The 19,520-nt window shown below is 43.4% G+C and overlaps 2 protein-coding genes across 4 annotated transcripts in view; one reads left to right on the top strand and one right to left on the bottom strand.

The window, feature by feature from the left end:
* The window catches only part of LOC126540734 (sugar transporter SWEET1-like), a 38,032-nt gene extending 20,399 nt beyond the window's left edge, over positions 1–17,633 (top strand). Inside the window, exons 6-7 of one of the 2 annotated variants that reach the window (XM_072286543.1) lie at positions 1,350–1,457; positions 17,349–17,633. In XM_072286543.1, coding sequence (XP_072142644.1) covers positions 1,350–1,430 — 81 coding nt within the window. In that variant the 3' untranslated portion in view covers positions 1,431–1,457; positions 17,349–17,633. Of the gene's footprint in view, positions 1–1,349; positions 1,486–17,348 lie in introns of those variants that run through there. The other variant, XM_050187581.3, reaches the window with a different exon arrangement.
* LOC126540717 (uncharacterized) overlaps positions 1,455–19,520 on the bottom strand; it is a 69,172-nt gene continuing 51,106 nt past the window's right edge. For both annotated transcript variants that reach the window (XM_055076245.2, XM_050187562.3), the window contains one exon: positions 1,455–2,020. In XM_055076245.2, the coding sequence (XP_054932220.2) occupies positions 1,893–2,020 (128 nt within the window). In that variant the 3' untranslated portion in view covers positions 1,455–1,892. The remainder of the gene's footprint in view (positions 2,021–19,520) is intronic.

The following is a 19,520-nucleotide window of genomic DNA, read 5'->3' as shown; positions in this document are numbered from 1 at the left end:
TCTAATGCGAAGCTTTCTTTGGCGTGCTGCCTTCTGCCTTGTACGATTGCTGTCCCAGGTATACGCAGACTAGCATCGGCTATAGTACAAAACGAGGTGGCAGGGAGTAGGAGATTATATATGCAGGCGCCAATGTGATCAACAAAAATACACTTCTTTCATCATCAAGGTATAGTGACCATATACTGGATATACTAGTACGTTGTCGTCACTCCATCGTCATCTTTGTCTTTTCGTTCACCACATGTCATAATGCCATTATCGTTCTGTGGTAGTCCTAAAGCCTTTGTGGTTACACATCACCATTCCTTCTTCACATGCCATCATTGGCATGCAGCATAGCAGTGGTCTCATCATCAATCTGTCGTCTTCATTCCATTGCCTCGTCACTCCTTCACACGCAGTTGTCATGCCAGTTTCAGGCCATCGTTATCACTCCATTGCTGTTGATACCCACTAAGACTAAAGAACTCGGCAAGAGAGAGGTACATGAGAACATGGCAACATAAGTCATCCCAGTACTGGGTGTGTGCATTTGTTGCACTTAAATAAAGGCCACATGCACCTGCATCTAAACATCTGCGTCATTACGTTACACTTGCTTTACCACTGTACATTGCATTGCCTTTGTCTACTATATTTGTGTAAAGTAATAAATCCTTTAAATCATTTTGTGCAAGCATTTCTGTTATTAGCGCTAAGTTTGCGTGACATTTACTTTTCCACTTGCGCAAACATCACCGAGAGTGTCTCTTAACACTGATTCCCGCACAAGCGTGGGATCCGCCGATACTTTTTTAAAGGACTATGTATACAGCATCTGTTATCCCGTGGGCCAACACAATATATTGCGTGCCTTTCTGTTGTAAAATTTCCAAATCTTCTTTTGCGTGTCATGCCTAGTACCACATCCAAGCCGATAACTAGCGCCAAAAGGTTAATGTGTGGAATGTTTATAAAATCTTCCCCTCGTATTACAAACCTTTGTAAAAACCAATAAGCTTACTTTACCAATTGCTTGATAAGTGCTGCCCACTTTCCTGCTGTATTGGCAGTATTGTGCACTTGATGTAGGGCCATCTCTTATCAATGTTGCTTCAGAAACATGTCCACTCTTGTAGAGTGCATTTCCCTTATGAACATAGTCATCATGAAAATAGTTTTATTTCAAGTGCACAAACAGAAAATTGCAGTCCAGTACGTCTGCTGCCCTTGGTACACTTCTTATCCTGTCTGAGATTTTGAAATGTGGCACCCCTGCAGATAGTTAATGTTGTCTGTCCACTCAGCACACTGCAAAAGACCTCACTAACACAGTGTCTATGATTGCACTTTTTCTTTTTTTGCAGACACCAAACATAATGGGCGCCCTGATTACAGCTTGTCAACTGGCCCTCTTTGTTATCTACCCTTCAGCAAAGAAGTCTTGAAGAGCAAGTCAAAAGACCACTAAAGAAGTGCACAAATATATTTTTTTATTTACAATATTACATGAGTGTGTGTTCTTTTTCTCATGTTTTTACAAAATGCAAGTCGTAGAATAACTGTAGCTTGAACTTGTTCGATGAGCTTATGAGGTGACAGTAGAAAACTGGCCATTAATCAAATAAGCACCTTAGTAGCAGCATGACATGTGAGGAATTCTGTGCAAACTGCAGCAAGTGACTTTATTCCCCGACACAGGTTTCTAGGTTTGGGGAAAGCTTTCATATAGGAAAATATCAAGCACCATTAGCTTTACTCAACATACTAAGGCACAAGTGTCCGAAAGCTAGAAATGTAACAAAAGGCTTGTGTAAATGTGTTATAATAATTTGTGACCTTGTGCATCAAGAGATCAAACTTCTGAAGATGTATTTTACTCTGTACAAAAGAAAACTGGACCATGTTGCTTATTTTGTGGTGCTGTAACAGGATTCATCATTGCTGGACCGTGACTTCCTCGGTGGTGTTGGGGGCACAAGTTCCATAGCTTCATCAGCCCCGTCGCTGTCGTCCCAGTCCCAATTGTCGTCTTTCCCTAGAGACAAAAAAATATTTTAACGTTTAAGGTCAGTAAAAGAATGAAAGAAGAAAGAACTTGAAGGAAATGTTCTTTCACAGTGAATGATTCAGTTCATCAGACTCGAAAATTTTGTGTCTGAAAAACAAAGTTTATACAACACTTTTTTTCAGTAACGAAGGTTAGACGGGACACAAGCGAGTTTCAGAGCATGTTTTAGCTTTGGTTATTTACAATTTTCAACACAACACACTGTATCCTAAAACTTTTTCTCGCTTGAAAAAGCTAAACTCTCCAAATCACCACGCTTTCTTTTCTTTTCTAACATATTTCAAAGCTTTTGCTTGTCCCACGAAGAATGCCATTTTGAGATGCTTAGATGGCTGGTGACATAACAAAAAAGAGTTACATTTGCAACTTCTCTTGAGCAGGCCTTTTTGTGCCATCTGCTTACAACAAGCACAGATTAATGGAGGAGCTCAATTTGGCTTGAGGGCTGCAGAAAAAGAACAATAGCGCTCGCTTTTGAGTATAAAAACAGTGCATAAAATGACGACTGAAGAAAAGAACACTACGAAGCTCTCAATAAGAACTTGGAGATTTGCTCAGCGCTTCAGAACATGTTCTCGTTTCTTCTGTCATAGTTTAATGCGTCGTTTTTACCCTCAAAAGCCATGTTAAACCAGCTAGCCAAGCGGTGCATGCTCTTACAACAGCGCTGGACGAGTTGAGCTTGTTATTAGTGCTTTTATGCGTTGCATATTGCAATCACTCAGTTCAGCCCTTGGGCGCGGCTGGGCAGCCACCATTGGGGGTATGAGCCATTATGCGTTGCATATTGCAATCACTCAGTTCAGCCCTTGGGCGCGGCCGGGCAGCCACCATTGACCTTTAGCGCAACCACGTGACGTGACGTCACGACAGCCGGAGGAAAAGCTGGGCCCCAACACAATATGCAACGCATTCTTGGCTTAACCAAGCTAAGCCTGGCCATTTTTTTGCAAGTGTGTGCTTGACAAGCTCAACAGGTTTTCCATATGGAAAGGGTTAATACTCGCTTTTACTGCTCTGCTCAAAGCCAAGTGATTTAAGCCTCCATAAACCGACAGTCGCAGCATTATGCAGTTGACCAAAACTGTAAAAAGTTTGCAATGTCTACCATGCTAGACCATCAATGCTACGAAGCTGGCAAGGATTCAAGTTGCAATACAATGCGACTGAAATACACACTGTCTCAATGCAGGTTGATGTGACGTTTTGTGAGTTACTGTGTCATTACAATGATGCATCTCTTTTCTGGCTGACTATGCACCAACATGATGACACTGCAGGATGTATACTTTGCAGGGTTTTCATCAAAGCTAGCTGCTAATGAGCATAAAGCATATTGTCAAGCAACATACATTAAAGAAGAGCTGTAATGACGATTATGAGTGCTGACAAAAGATGAACACCAGTGCTAGGCTTGATATTGTTGCTCTTGGTGTGCCATTCCTCATTGCTGCTTTAATCGTTGCGAACGGCCAGCAAATAAACCGTCTAAGAAAATAAATATAACACCATGGCAACCACAGGATTCATACCAAGAGCCCTGTGGTTTGGGAAAGAGACATCCTGATCACTGGACCAGGCCAGTGGTGTAACTTGTGCAATATATATTGGTTTTATGTACGGCTTAATAAAACTATCAGCGGTCCCTCAATGGTTAAAGCCCTTATGACAAAAAAAAAAAAAAAGAAAGTTTGAAAAGAAAAATTTATCATGCTGCAAAGAAAATGTGTTTTCACAAGGTCATGTGCAAAGATTATAGGCAACAATAAGGGAGAAAAGAGCATAGTAGCGATAAACCTCAAGGGAAACAAAAGAATGAATGCTGACATTAGCACCACTGTTTGAAGAGCACCCTTCGAAAGCGAGGAGACAACAGTGGAGAAAGAGCTAAAGAGTAGAGTTGGGCGAATATATTGAATGGTCAAACAAGAACGCATACATTTGCAGCAGGAATATTTCTGTATAATTAGGTACCATGGTGGTATTGACTAGTGCAAAAAAGACTACCAGGAACAAAGTATAAATTTTTCAGCACAAGATGATCAACTGTCATTAAAAATATTACACAAATTACCACTCAGCAACATGGAACCTGGTTCCATGCAAACAGGGTGCCTACCAACCGGGAAAACTTGGTATTCTCAGGGATTTTGAGTAGTCTGGAAAAACTCGGGGAGAACTCAGAACTTGTGCCTCTATCAGGGAAAATTAGCTGTAACTTTATTGAAAGGGTCGAAAGTCGCGGTAATGCTGGCTTGAGTAACAGACAGGAATCGTAATGAATTGTCTTTGATGCCCTATCGGCTGGAGGAGTTGCCAGTGTAGTCAATGACCGACTTTCCGGTTTCCCGATAACTTGGATGGCTTCGCGGCACCACCACGTACCTCATAGAGTCAATCAGAATGTCTGAAATTTCGGATGCAAGAACTCTTTGCCGTCAGACTTTCCGGGCGTTTTGCTGTTACCATAGGTCCAAAATGGCATTAATCAAAGCCACCACCGCTGCCATTTTGATTACCTTGCTGCCTCAAACTGGTGCTCTCGCACGCAGATCCGCTGGCAGTCGTAGCCACCACTGCGGCAACGCTAAGCCTAGCTGCTTCAACATTCGCCATGAAGCTTCTTGCCACTGGGTGCCGCGTTTTTTATTGAAAGAATTCGCTGCTGTTAGTAATGGCACGGACTCCACCTTTGTGGTCCTCGCGATTGGCTTAGAAGCTTGGAAAGCACAGTGCGTTTCATAATGCCAGTTCCCGAAAGTCAGCTTTGCCTCTACACAGAAATGTTCCTTGGTGAAGCATACGCAACAGTATTGCAGTGAAGCACAAGCATGGGACACGGTATGCCTTAATTACACACGCGTGCACCCGGTATTTCCTGTCACAGTACAAGCACCAATATGCCTAATACGTGTACCAACAGGCCTGCAGAACGTATTCAAATGTGCCTGTGACGGATTGAGCCCTTAAGGGCAGTAAACGACATGCATTTATTTTTTCCAACTGGCTGATTTTTCGGACGTTTTCGCGGCCCCTAGGGAGTTCGATAAATCGGACGTGGACTGTGCAACTGACCAAGAAATGCTTCAAATGGTCCGTGGGGCGAGCGAGTGGCTGAAGGAGGACAAGAACAGAGAGGACCCACGCATTTGGGAATGAATGGGAAAGGAAGCATGGTGCCGCCTTTTTGAGCACAAAAAACAAAGTATTGGCTGGTGCCGAGATGCAGGTGTCCCTCATCCAAACCAAAATACTCTTTAAAGCAGTGAAACACAACACCGAGGCGTCATGCGCGGGCTGAGAGTATGTCAGGACAGTTGAGGTTGACTTACGAGCTGTTGAGAGAATCTCAATTGTGACAAAGTTCGGGCCTCATAGCACTGAGCTTGCTACCAGTTGATAGAAATAGCTCATATTCAAAAATATTTGCTTCTGTATGCATCTCCTTTTTATTTGTATTTGAGAATGTCCGACTCGATTTGCAATTTTTTTCGAAGACATTTTATTTGCTGTGCATTTTACTAACCCCTCCCTTCTATTCTTTTTGTGAATAACATAAACACTACTCATTAGTATTCAAACTTGATTAAGTCGTTTTCTTTTAATTTTTTTCATATGCTTACTAGAGAGTGACAACGTTGGGCGATATCATTTCAGCCCGTCTTGACATAAAACATAGTTCTGCATCACTCAGGGAATTTTGCAAAGGCACTCAGGGAAAACCTGGAAAACTCAGGGAATTTGGAAATGTCAACTTGGTAGACACCCTGAAACAAGCTTTTCAAGAATAAATGGCTGCTGAATGACCATTTTTATAAAAATGCTAAGTGGTGGAAAATAGATCGGAAGTTATGGAGAAAGAAAAAAAAAAACAAGCTGTTAAAGGACTTGTGCTGTGCACATGTATAAAAGGGCCCACTGCAAGGAGAACATCATAGGTTGTAGCACAAAAGATAAAACTGATAGATGACTAGACTGTAAAAAGCAGTAAATGACAGAATACACACAAAAATCATTTGCATGTAGGCTTCTGCCGCAAAAGCAAAAACAATGCTTGCATTACGCATTTTGTTTCTGCAATGCTTTTGTTGTCTTGCTTCTGATAATTCGCGGTACTTTGATGAGCAGACGAGGTATAATATCCAGACTAACATTTGGCATTGTGAAATAATTCGTTAGTTTCGACTATTAAAAATTAACGAATAGTTCTTTTTTTTTAATATGAATAGTTAGTGTGTAATATTAAGTTTGTATTCGAAATTTAGGATATTCACTCACTACTAATTAAAAAAAGAGGGTGAAAACATGTATTATCACTGGCAAAACAGCTCCACTTTCTCCTCGATTTGATTACAATCCTGCCAATGCTTGTGCAACCACAATCATACCCAGCTCAACCTATTGCTGCATTGTGACAATCTACGTAGGGGCACAACTTTTACCGGCCGTAATGGTGAAATCTATGGGGTAGGAGCTTCTGCACACATTACCACAAATCTAAGCAAGTGTAGCACTAATTTTGTCTTTTTCTGACATCAAATTAGTCTTACCTTTTCATAAAAGTAACCACTACTAATTCAGTGTACTCGTCAAACTTCGTCTCTATAACTGTGGATGTTGAAGTCTGCCGCCAGTCTCCTAGGGGTGTGGTGGGCCATTGCATGAACAGTCAACAGAGGATGCAGTGGCCATTTTGCTTCTCGGCGTTATGTAAAATGTGGGACAATCTCAGTGCAAAATAAAGAATGGTCGAAAATGGTCCGTACTCACATGTGAACAACACTGAGCTTTTTTTTTTTTTTTTTTTGCTGCAAATGATGTGCTATGGTAAGTAGAACTCTGTTCTTTATTTCTCACATTAGGGAATGCAAATGAAATTACAGGACCATTTCCCAGAAGTGCCATACACATTCCTTGTATCAACAGCTTTGACTTTTAGCTTCCCTTGAGCATGTTCATCCCTCTTTTATTAGATCTCCCACCATGCTTGACAGTACAACCCCATTGATACATATTTCAAGGTACCACAAAAAAAGAAAACAAAGGGCATCAATCACCACAGGATGATTCCACGAGATCAACACGGGCTCAAAAATTCATATTTTAGATTCTATTGACTATTTTATATTTTATGCGCATATTGCTTGGTAGCACGAAAGTTAACTTGGCTTCCTTGCCAAAAAAGAAATACTGGAATTCTTCAATGTGGAGGCACCATTTTCATGCACCAGGCATTCTAGCAAATTCACGACAATGTGAAATACAAAATATTATGGCTACAAAGAATACATCTTTTTGTGTAAAATATATACACAAAGAAGAGTCAGATAGCATTGTTTGATGCTTCTGTGCAAATTGGAAGTGTTTTACAAAATTTTTTTTTAATTTGCTATACTTTTCAAAAGCTGATTTACCAATTTTTATCTCCTAAACCAATGCATGTAACTCTGAAATTTCATGGGCTGTAATATCTTAACCTGTTCAACAATTATGCTGAATACTGTTGCTGCATCACAAATTGCCATTTTTACAATTTGCCTAAAATGTGAAGTTTTGACAAAATCAATGCTATTTAAAAATGAAAATTTAAAAATGCAGCGTTAATTTTTCTCAAAATCTCGTAAACAGCTGTTCACAGACACTGGAGAAAGAACATCAAAAAGCATGTTGCATTATTTTGTTTGTAATTACAATATAGGTGGCAGAAATGAGAGCACATGATGATGACCAGATGTGCCAGAATTACTTCCGATAACTAAGAGAAATGTGTTTTTTCGATGCCTCCCCCCTGCTGAAACAGCTGGTGAATTCATAGGTCGAGAGCAGTGCATACACATGGAACTTTGCCGTACTTGCCCAGTGCAAAACCTTTGCCCAGTGCAAAAGTAAACTCAAATCAATGACACTGCGAGGGCCAAACCTCATTTTGTAGGTTGCAACCATCATCTAGACCCTTTAGGCACCAAATGAGACTTGTGCACGCAATGGTTCAGCAATTTAAAGAAACCTACGAGACGTGCTCTTCCTATCAAGAGCGAATGCACTTGTTGACTTTGCTGATAAGCTAACTGGAGAGCTGAAAAATCTAAGCTCTCATTCCAAATTTGTCGGCCTCTGTGATATACAAATCCCAAAACAACATTTAGCAAAGCAATGAATGGGGCTACTTGGTAAACGTTCATGGCAAACTAGTTTGTGCCACGTATGTCTGCGTCTTGATCCTTATGGTCGTCAGTGTAACACTAAGAACAATACAATCATGGACAAATCCCAACACTGGCACGAGAAACATGGAATATGGTCAGCACTAGATGACCATGGGAGAACACGGTTAAACCCAACCAACATCTAGACTGCTGTGGAATATTATAACAAAGACGAGCATGGTTGTTGTGGGCAGAGTCCCAACGAAAAAGATGTAGTGTCTGTTTCGATTGACAGGTACAAAGAGTATGCTGCCAGGAGATTTATCACCTGCTCAGTATGAGAGACCTATCGTCTCTTCAAAGAAGCCGATCTGGATACGTTTATTGGGCTCTCAAAGTTTTATTCACTCCTTCCAAAATGGTTTCTCGTTTCCCTACAACAAGTGTGCCTTTGCATATTTTGCACTAATGTCGCACAGTATGTTTCCACGTTGAAGAGCTCGCTGATGGTGCCTACACACTTGAACACCTCAAATAACTATGTATTTGCACCTCGCTTATGACCGATTGTTTCCTGGGAGATTGTGATTACTGTGCAAAAGATGGTGCTTTAACTCCTACAACTTTGGGAATCCCTGAAGAGACAGGTTAACCATACGGTATGGGAAAATTGTGACCTCGTCCAAAAGACAACACATGCTACTGCCTTTCTGCAGGAGCTCGGTGTTTGGCTTGTCAGGTGGATCACCTGTGATTACATAAGGGGCATTCAAGCATCAGCGATATGCGACGCCAAACAGAATTAACAGCATGGATCCTGCATCTTCCCATTTGACTTTGCAGAGAATTGGGCAGTTGTCGTACTGATCGAGGTACAGTCATACTATTGGTACAAAAAGAAACAGGTCTCTCTATATACGTGTCATCACGAGTAGACGATCTACTCAAAGTTTTGCTGTCATCAGTGATGACGTGTGCCATGATGTTGCACACACTTGCTTTGCACTGGAAAAAATCTTTAAGTGCATGAAAAAAGAACTTCAGCCTGACACGTATGTTACATACATGTCTGACAACACCAGCAACCATTTCCAGAACAAGTATTAGCTTTACGAGCTGTCAGAAAAGGAGTGTGTGTCAACGAAGTGGCTTTTTTCAGCCACAGGGCATAGCAAAAATGCTTGTGATGGCGTTGGAGGCTTAGTAAAGCATCACGCCTCACTCTACAATCAAAGAGCAGCCAACACTGCAGTCATTAAATCGCCCTCTGAAATGGTGGCGTAGATGACCGCAACGCTGAAACATGTAAAACTGCTCTATGCAGATGCGGACGATGTAAAGAACGTTCGCCACCTCAAAAGAACGAGTGGAAATCTTTGCCACGTCTTCCAGGCATAGTCTTGGCACATTTAGTTGAGCACGCCTGACACCACCAATGTTGATTGCGCTTTGTTAGTGTCTTGCACTGCTGCAGATCATTGGAAAAGGATGAAGCCCTTATGAGCGCATCCACTGGCTATGCTCAAAGTGCCTTGTCCCCTCTCCCTACCTTCATGGTGCAGCACTTCAATGCAGCATATCCGGATAATCTACAAGTGTTTACTGACGGGTCAGTAAGTCAAGAGGCAAGCAGCTGTGCCACTGCATACTCGATGAAATTCATTAGAACTCCATGATCTGGCCCTCTGGATCAGATGGTCTTATAGAAAAATGCAGAAAGTGTTGCCATTACTGCAGCGCTTTGTAAACTGAGGACGTGTTCTCCTCAGCACGCTATCATCCTTTCGGATTCGTCAGTGGTGCTCCAACTATCCCGTGCATTGTATGCCAGCGAGTTCGACTGGCAGTCATTGATGTTGCGTAAGGAGTTCAGCAATAGTCATTCCAGTCTGAAGTTTCAGCTGTTAGCAACACGTGTTGGACTTGCAGACAATGAAGCAGCAGATGAAATTAAGAGTGCCAATGAATCATCCCTTATGTAAAGACAAGGCACTTTTGAACACTTTGAATGTCACCTCATAATCTAGGAGTGGTTCAAGGAATCCATCACGCAGAAGGTATACACCATTTCATAGATTAAGAACTAGCTCTGAAAACACCCCAGCTTGGGCCTTCAAGATTGGCCAAGCTTCTCCACACTGCACAGACAGTGACAAAATTGGAGATACTTCAATAAAAAGAGAAATGCTCTACTTGAGGTTTCGCGCAGAAGGCAATTTCCTCACGAGAGCGTGGAGTAGGTAGCATTTCCCAAAACACGCAAGTTTCTAAGAGAGGAAGTGTCACACATCTTTCTAGCTTTGCTAAGAAACTGAACTTCCTGATAAGTTGTGATCATTGTCAAGGACTGTGAACTTTTCGTTAAGTAGTAATCGAACAACTCCTTTCTAATCTTTTTGAAGAGGCGTTAGATAAGAGCAATAATTCTCACTATCTGCCAGCTAGTCCTGCCCCAACCAACACTATTGCTACCCCCACCATCGGATTTTTGGTTACCTAACGACGTTCCTGATGGAGCCATGGCCAGTACGACATTTACCTGCCTTAAAGCCTGTTACTTGTGTACATGCACAGGGAGCTCACCGTTAAATCTGCAGCGAACAAGGAAATACAAATCTTCATTAACAGAAAGAATAAATTATTTACACTACAAACTACGCACACTTGCCGTTAAATAAAATTAGCCATGTAGAGGTTGTCCTGTCGACGTACCTTTATTTGCATTCAAGGGAATTAGCATTTTACTAAACACACTTTTATGCATAAGTGTGTTTAGTAAAACACACTTTTGGCCTGTCATAAGGCCAGAATTGCCTTTCTGTCACAACAATCATGATCAAGTTTAAGTAAGTCAGAGGCTTATGCACATTTTTTTTTACCCCGATGTCCTTTTTCCTAGGCATCTTGCTGTATCCTGGCAAAGCTCTCATTTCTACCAGCTAGCTATATTGTTATCACAAATAAAATAATGCAACATGTTTTTACAGTGAAGCTACATATGGCTAGGGTTCATTCAGTGTATTTTTCGTGTGCGTCAACAAAAACTATCATCATCATCATCAATGGCTCGTACCTTCGTAAGCACTCGTACCCCGGTAAGCAAGCAAAAAATTCAATGGCTCATTGCTTCAGAAGGCAGAGGCAACAAGCACTTGGCAAAGTAAAGCAAACAGTGCTTACATTATTTCTAATCATGCATACAATATTGGGGGCGAGCTCCACCACTGGAAAAGCTGGCGCCACCGTGGGCGTGACGTGGCATGAGAGATCACGTGGACACAGCGGCCGCGTCGGCTGCTTCGGAAGCGCCGAAGCGGACTGAAAACACAAGTTTAAAGTCCCACCTGCACTGCGGTTCTGACTAAGTGGCGAGGTTTTCTCGCCTTGGCTACCAGCTTGACAGCATTTGAAAGCACTATAATAGGTAGTAGCTGCTTTTGGAGGCGTGCAGCATGGCAGGTTACTGCTCGGTGCTGCAGTGCCAGACGTAGGCAGGAGTCTAGTGTCAGCCTTATTCACACGAAGCCACAAGACAAGAAGCTGCTTGAAGCTTGACTCGCTAAACTTAGAACCGGCAAACAGCCATCGGCTACAACTCGGGTATGCAGCAAGCACAGACGCGAGGAAGATTTATGATACGGCGTCGGGATTACGATGTTCGGCGAGTAGCAGAAAACGCGCACTGAGACGCTCGCCCACACCCGCTGCACGGCTAGTGACATGACGCTTTATTTCGTCTATGAACTTGTTGATGCTAGACACTGGCAAGTTCACTGGAATGGAAAGGGAGCAGTAGAAAGCACATAAAAAAAAAAAGCCATGGCACATGGTCATGTTTGTGTTATGAATGAATGCACTGGATTACGAAAAAGAAGCAGCGGGAAATCGCACGCCGAGAAGACCGATAAGCATACAGTGCAGCACAACATGATTAATAATGATACTGAAACATAAGAATTTAGAAAAGAAAAAAAGATTGAATCGTCGTGACGGCACATCACGAAATTATTTTTGAACAGCTCTGATATCATCCAAGCAACAACGGTTGCTTGTGTACTGTCAAACGCTCATATTATGCACCCTAAAGCTCAAGGCACGGTGCGAAAACGCGCTCGCAGCAAAACATTGTGCGTGGACATGCATGCAAATCTACGTGCAGTCGATTGCTGCGAACCCGTGCGATTGCTGCATTGAGGCTTTCATTCTGTTAAGCTCCATTCGATTATACAGACAGCCCACTATAAGAACATATTTCACATAGTTTGCTCTCGGCGTATGCCTACGTTTCACGCAAGAAGCCGGTTTGGGAGACTCCATCACGGCGACCACGCACAGTGGTGCTCACTGTACATATTCAGTAAAGCGATAACGTCTGTAAACGATTTTGTGCTTTCAGTTTGCCCAAGATTATTAGTTTGACAATAAAAACTTCCCTCGTTTTGAGAGTTCTTACAGAAATCTCCAGGAGAGCATTGCAGCGTGGTGTTTTTGTTTGGCGCCGTAAACCAAACCTATGAGGAGCGCGCCGCATTATCCCTCATACTACGCAAGGGAGGCGCTTCCGACAGATGGCGACTCCGTAAGTCCTCATCCCCAATAGAGAACAGCACGTCAAAAAGTGTCTTCATCAATGGCTTATAAGCAATGGCACATAGAATCGAACCCACCTATAACAATATTCAAGTGCCACGAAGATTCCATTGCTATAACTGATAATTGTTATAACCAGGTTGAATGAAAAAATCAAAATAGGGGGATGGCAGAGCTGATGTGAGAAAACTATAATGGCAGGGAAGCCAGTGCCCCTCCCCACCACCTTACCCCATCCGGCTGCTGCTTGTGTTCACTTGTTTAACTGCTTTCTGGGTGCTCCGATCGCGTGTAACAAGCCACGGCTGTAGGCATTAAAGAATGGCACTGCTATAACAACTGCAAAGGGAGGTCACAGGCAGCAAGCGATATGCGATCGCTTTGATGGCCCCAAAAAGGGCCTTTTAAATATTGCGAGAAAGCTGCCACAGCAGCCTGTCAGCTTCAGAAATACAGAAGAAACGCTGAGGCGAGATTTCCACAAGCATCTCGCCACATACTTCTCACTGCCTTGCACGAGAAAACCCCAAGTCTGTCAGCCTTGCATCCTTTACGCGAAGCTTGCCGACATCCTTCTCCAAGGCATCCAGGTGCTCCACGTACTGCAGCGGAAGGCTCCTTGCAAAAACGAAGCCCTGGAGGGATTGAATAATCGGCCGGGCCTCCTATGAGGACAACGATGAGGCAGCCTGCCCTACCACATCATTGCTGCTTTTCGTCGTCGTCGTCGCCGTCACTATCTAATGCAAGCATGTTCACGATGATCGCCTCATCGGTTAGAAGCCCTTAGTTTTCAAATCTATAGCCGTGCACTTTCTTTTCACCAGCAACATCATGCATTGGTGATGATCAGCGGGCGATCAGCCATCTTCTGCTTCGGCAGCAAGTCAAACGAGGCTGAGAAACCGCATGGCCAGGAGCGATTTTGACGCAGCCAACGAAGACGAATGCGAGCAATTAAGCTGTTTGCAGGACTGTGCTGAATGAGGGGCCAGCAAACAACATGCGAGCAATCTGTGAAGAGCGCAGTTGGCGTGGCCCATTCATGTTTCGGAGGGTGGGACAGTGTAGAGCTATGGGTGCAGCCCATTCATGTTCGGAGGGGTGGAAGGGCGATGGGAGAAAGGCACATGGAGATGGCTGGGAGATGGCTGGAAAATGAGCGCATGGCACCTGTTGGAGCAGCGGCCAATTGTGTAGCGGCTCAAATTTCTCTTTTTCTTTTTTCTTTTAGAGGATTCCGCGTTTCACTACCTTTTGACTTGGACATCCAGCAGCCAGGCTTCATCGTTATAATCGATAATGCAGCATCGGGGCATTGTAGTGAGCGGGTTATTTCACCATGGAAAACATACAAAAGTTGACGATGCAGCAGCTTCTCATTGTTATAACCAATATATTGTTAAAACTGGTATCGTTATAAGTGGGTTCGACTGTACTTCTGTAAGCAAGCAAAAAATTCAGTGGCTTATAGCCCCGTAAGGCTCATGGCTACAAAATTTATGTACATTTGTCCTCTTCACACGAAGAGGACAATGCCAGCGACTGTACAGATGGATGTCTGTTCCATACAAACAAAAGATGGAATTGTGATATCCACTGTGCATATATCTCCAGGCACACCCAAGTGCGATATTGAGAAGTTCCTGACCACTCACTTTGCACTGGTTAGCCGTGATGACACTATCCCTGTCATCATCGTTGGAGACATCAATGTGGACATTTCAAAACCAGACAAGAAATGGCTCGCTGAGCTTGCGCTAGAAAAGTTTGGTTTCAAGTGCCACACCAATCAAAGTCAGTCAACTATTGAACGACCACGCACTGATTTAACCAAGATTCTGCTAAGGTTGTAATCAAACTAATCGGTGCATATCGCAGTAATGCCAAAGCTATCACCACTGCCATTACCAAATGACGAAAATAAATATACGAGTACATTTACACTTGTCCAACTCTGTGTGATGTGCTAGAGCTTTGCTGGTCATCCACCTTCACAGAGTGGAACGGCTCCAAAATTTTTAATGTTCTTTTTCCAGTGTCTGTGAACAGCTGTTTACGAGATTTTAAGAAAAATTAATGATGTTTTTTAATTTTTATTTTTAAGTAGTTTTCATTTGTGTCAAAACTCATATTCAATCATATTCAGCATAAGTGTTGAACATGTTAAGGCCTCACAACCCACCAAATTTCTAAAGGCTACATGCATTGTTTTAGCAGATAAAAATTTATAAATACAGCCACTTTTGAAAAGTATAGCAAACTAAGAAATTTTTCTAAAACACTTCTGTTTTGCACAGAAGCCTCAAACAATGCTAGCTGGCTCTTCTTTATGTGTATGTTTTACACACAAACTGTATTCTTTGTAGCCATAACATTTTGTATTTCACATTTCTGTGAATTCGCGAGAATGCCCAGTGCATGAAAATGGAGCCTCCACACTGAAGAATTTTTGTATTTTTTCCTCCTGAAGTATCCATTTGGAAAAGAAGGCAAGTTCACTTTTCTGCTACAGAGTGATATGTGCATAAAATATAAATATTCAGTGGAACCTAAAATACGAATTTTTGGACCTGTGTTGATCTCTCGTGTAATCACCCCACAGCAAAGTTAGGAATAGCTCTGAATGGCTGCCAGTACAGTCAAACCCGGCTATATCGAACTCGCAAAAAAACGCCTATCAGTTCGATATAGAGCATAATTCGATATAAGCCTGCTAAATAATTGGATGTCATAAAAGCACATACCATTTATAAAATCACTTGATTGAAGAAACTAGCTTAGTTTGGCATAAATTAGTCCTGCATTCTCTTCTGCTTGGGCAATTTCGCTGCCTGCGACGCACACACTTCCCCACGTTGTCTAAGGAGTCGGAGCAGCTGAGGCCGCAACCTTCCGCATTCGCGCAGAAGCACCGGACTAATGCGAGTGCACCAATCACTTCGGAGGATGTGGGCAAAGGACCGTCGTTGCTTTCCTCAATGTGCCTACTTTCATTTGTGCTCGGTACGATGTCGGCGATGTAGTCTTCGTTTCCGGGCTCTCCCGTGGTCGCGACACCATCATCTGCACTCACAGACTCGTCCACCGTTGATTCGAATGTCCCGGAAATTTTGACAGCTCGCTCCAAACTTCAGCAACACCGCCAACGGCTTCGCCGCATTCATTAAAATTTACAGTCATCACCGAGCACGCGGAAACCGGAACGTATGAAGAACCCCTCGTACGCGTCGGGCGCCATGGGCACCGGGTTGCGAGTCTGGCCTCTTTAGCCCTAATCGAGCCGAGAGTGCTCCGCGGAATATTGCACGCTGCGGGAACATCCAACTTCTCATCGCGTTCGACGCAATTTATGATTTCGAGCTTCACGACGAAAGGCGAATTCTGCCGCTTCATCACGGCAACACTGCGGGAGACGGCCCACAAGGCGCAAACACGATAAACCAGAAAAGCAGCCAGACAACTCGCACTTTCGCCATCTTGCACGAAGACAGCACAAGAGCCTCTGATTGGCTGTCTGAGCGAGTGCTGAGGCGGGCCAGGATCATTTTTTGCTGGGGAGTGTCGATAGATAGCGATCTAAAGAAAGGAAGGACGCTTGATTCTGCAACCTGTGATGGAGCACAGCGAAGCGTCGTCAGGGGAGAGGGAATGGGAAGTGAAAGATGATAGAGAAAGAGGGAGGATGTGGCCTAATAGACTCCACTATGCGCGACAGGGGGAGTGTCGACGGCTCGCCCGAACAGCCCGAGGCAGCGCAGTCACGGTAGGGAGAGCGGTTGGATGGAGCCGCGCCGCCGGGTTTCCCCGCTACCGCGTGGGAAAGCCAACTTCTGGGGGCACTTTTCCGCCGCTTGACGTTCGATATATCGGGAGTCACTGCAATATTTGTTCGATGTAAGCGTAATTTTTGCTATATATACTCATTGTAACTATACCGTGACCAGAAATTGTTCGATATATAGAATAATTCGATGTAAACGGGTTCGATATAGTCGGGTTCGACTGTACAGCCAACTGCCTCAGCACTCATACACTTCGCACTCTTGATATGCTTCACCGCATAACACGTTTTTATTGCGGCAAAGCTGATGAAAGAGAATTGGCGATTGTGCAATGCAAAAACCCTAGGTCCCAAAATAAATGTAACCCTGCATCTGATGGATTTAGCGAGTGTGTGTGGTATTCGGTAGGTTTTGACCAATGCACACTTTTTCAGAAGCTTTGCCAACTGCTCTGTCAGTTTTCTCCCCATGTTTGTGCAGCACCTTGCTTTGCAACTTTGGTCACTTGTAGCAAGGAACCAGTTGTTCGTTGCAGCATGCGAGAGCATATTTCACTCTGCACCACTAAACTTGTGACTGCTGCATTCAAATGCAATGCAAGATGTGCGAACATTACAGAATGGCAATGTATCAAATGGGAACATAATATAGTACATTCGTACAATAGTCTGTAATAAAGGACTCAAGGTTAATTTTGACCACCTGGAATTCTTTAACGTGCACCCAATGCACGGTTCACGGGCGTTTTTTTATTTCACCCCCATTGATATGCAGATCTGGACTGCGAAAACGCTATGTAGCAGCCAGGAAAGGGCAACAGCGAGGAACATGTCAGAGGGGTTCCACTGTACCTGGAAAACTTGGAACTTGGACCAAAGCTCAACCAGACACACAAACAACGCTCTGGCTGCCTGACGTCCCACACTGTTTTACATTCAAGTGGCCAAGCAGTGTATCCTACCACCAGCATCTTCATGATCACTGGTTGTATGTGTAACAGTGATGCGGACCATGTGTCACAAGAAATAAATGTTCACTCTATTTCCCCAGCCAATAAAAGTTGTCTGTGGGTCTAGTACTAGTGCTAATTTTTGTCAAGGCATTCTTAGTCTCACACTAGGCACTTTGTGGTGGGTACTAGGTAGGCTCCTGGCATGCTTCGTTTCGGTTCTTTTCAATAAAAACAAGACTTGTGTCTAATGGAGGGATTGAACCAGCGTCCCCCAGGTCAAAAGCTTGACTAGACCACAGGCTTTTTTTCTTTCATGGTATTTATTACGAAAAGAAAAATACACATATGTGCAAATAGTAATATACAGCAGCCAGCTGATAGTAATGTCTGCAAGTGCAAAAGAAACACTGTGCAAGACAACTGATGTTGCACAGTTCTCTAAAAGGGAAGCCAGCAAATGCACTTCATCAACAGAGGATTCCAGTCCAGTGGAAAGCCAATTAGATCACAAAAGCCTGAACTGTGGTATAACTTCACCGCAATGTGATTTTGAAGAACTGATTCTGCATTCCGGTCCAACATGTCAGCATGCATCTGTAGCCTAATGTGTAGCTCATGGGGCCACACATGAGGCCACCCATGCATGCACACTTCTGTCAATGCCAATTAGTGCTTTGAGATGGAGACGACTGGCGTGTGCATCGTGCCACAAAGCAACAGTTTGCTTTAAACCCCTTCCATGCCACGGACGAGCAGAGCTCGCCGACAATACTTTTGATTTTCTAGCATTGCTGTGAATGAGCTGGTTTCATCTCAGCGGCTTGTCATGCTTTCGGTAGATGTCAGCACTCAATCAGCGGGGCAGTGCAAGCAGGAGCGAGTTTATTCTGCCAGAGGAAGTAAACCATGTCGGCAACTGGGGGTCTTGAAAAATAATTTGGCCATTTTTGGCCAGAATTTAGAACAATAACAAGGCAGAGAAGGGGTTAAAAGTGAGAACACAAGTGCACACACCAGTTTCTGTCAGGTTACATGTGCAGGAATGGAATTCGTGATTACTAACTGTCAACCCTACTGCTATTTTTCATGCGTCATATCACATGGAAAAGGGTTGATTATAAAAGTAAGAGTGCATTAGTTTCCCCCATGCTTCTCCTATAGCGGTGACTGCTTTTTATGTAGCACTGCACCGGCTTTGGCATTGGCCTTATTTTCCCCAGTCCTTCCCTCATAGCAGCTAGCGCTTTGATACTCAATATTACATTGCACTGATTGCCTTTGGGATTGGCCCAGGCCATAACAAAACAGGTAACGCTTCTTTGCCCGAGTACGAAAACTCAGATGTCATGCTATGGCTGTCTCTGCCATATTTGTGATGTCTACGTCATCACCTCAACTGCCTTGCTGCTGTTGTCACATGTTAACTTACGTCACATAAGCATTCGTTTGCCCTACTCAAACAGGTTGACCCATCTGGTAATGCTCTGCAGAACGTCAAGTGGTGTTGAATAGCCAGATAGTTGCTAATCGCTTCGCATAACACATTTCTACAATCAAAGGTAAACATTCGGCAGATATCTGCCTGGTCGGGGACAACTGAATTAAAGAGAAGGAAAACTCCAACCACTTTTGATCACAGTTTAGCTCCGATAGTGCCGTCATCTTGGAGAGAGAAAACGACCACTAGCGGCAGCTCTTTTGGGAATCCTGGCACATCCGGAAGGTAATGACTAATACCTGGACATTTGAATGTGATTAGATTCGTATGACATTTGATGCAACGAATGCGATTCGACCCACGGTAGTGCTACACAGGAAAAGATGTCATTCGGTCATGATATTAATGGCGATCATTGCCAAAACATTTGTGAGAAAAGTAGAACGAGGTATGTGTGGAACGTGTGAAAAGTCAATCTATTTATTTGAAATTCAGTCAATCTATTACTGAAATAACACACACATAAAATTTCTGATTCCTGAATGTCTGGCCACAA

This window comes from Dermacentor andersoni, chromosome 2 (assembly GCF_023375885.2).
Source record: "Dermacentor andersoni chromosome 2, qqDerAnde1_hic_scaffold, whole genome shotgun sequence".
Lineage (NCBI taxonomy): Eukaryota > Metazoa > Arthropoda > Arachnida > Ixodida > Ixodidae > Dermacentor > Dermacentor andersoni.
This window is presented reverse-complemented; position numbering and strand designations above follow the sequence as displayed.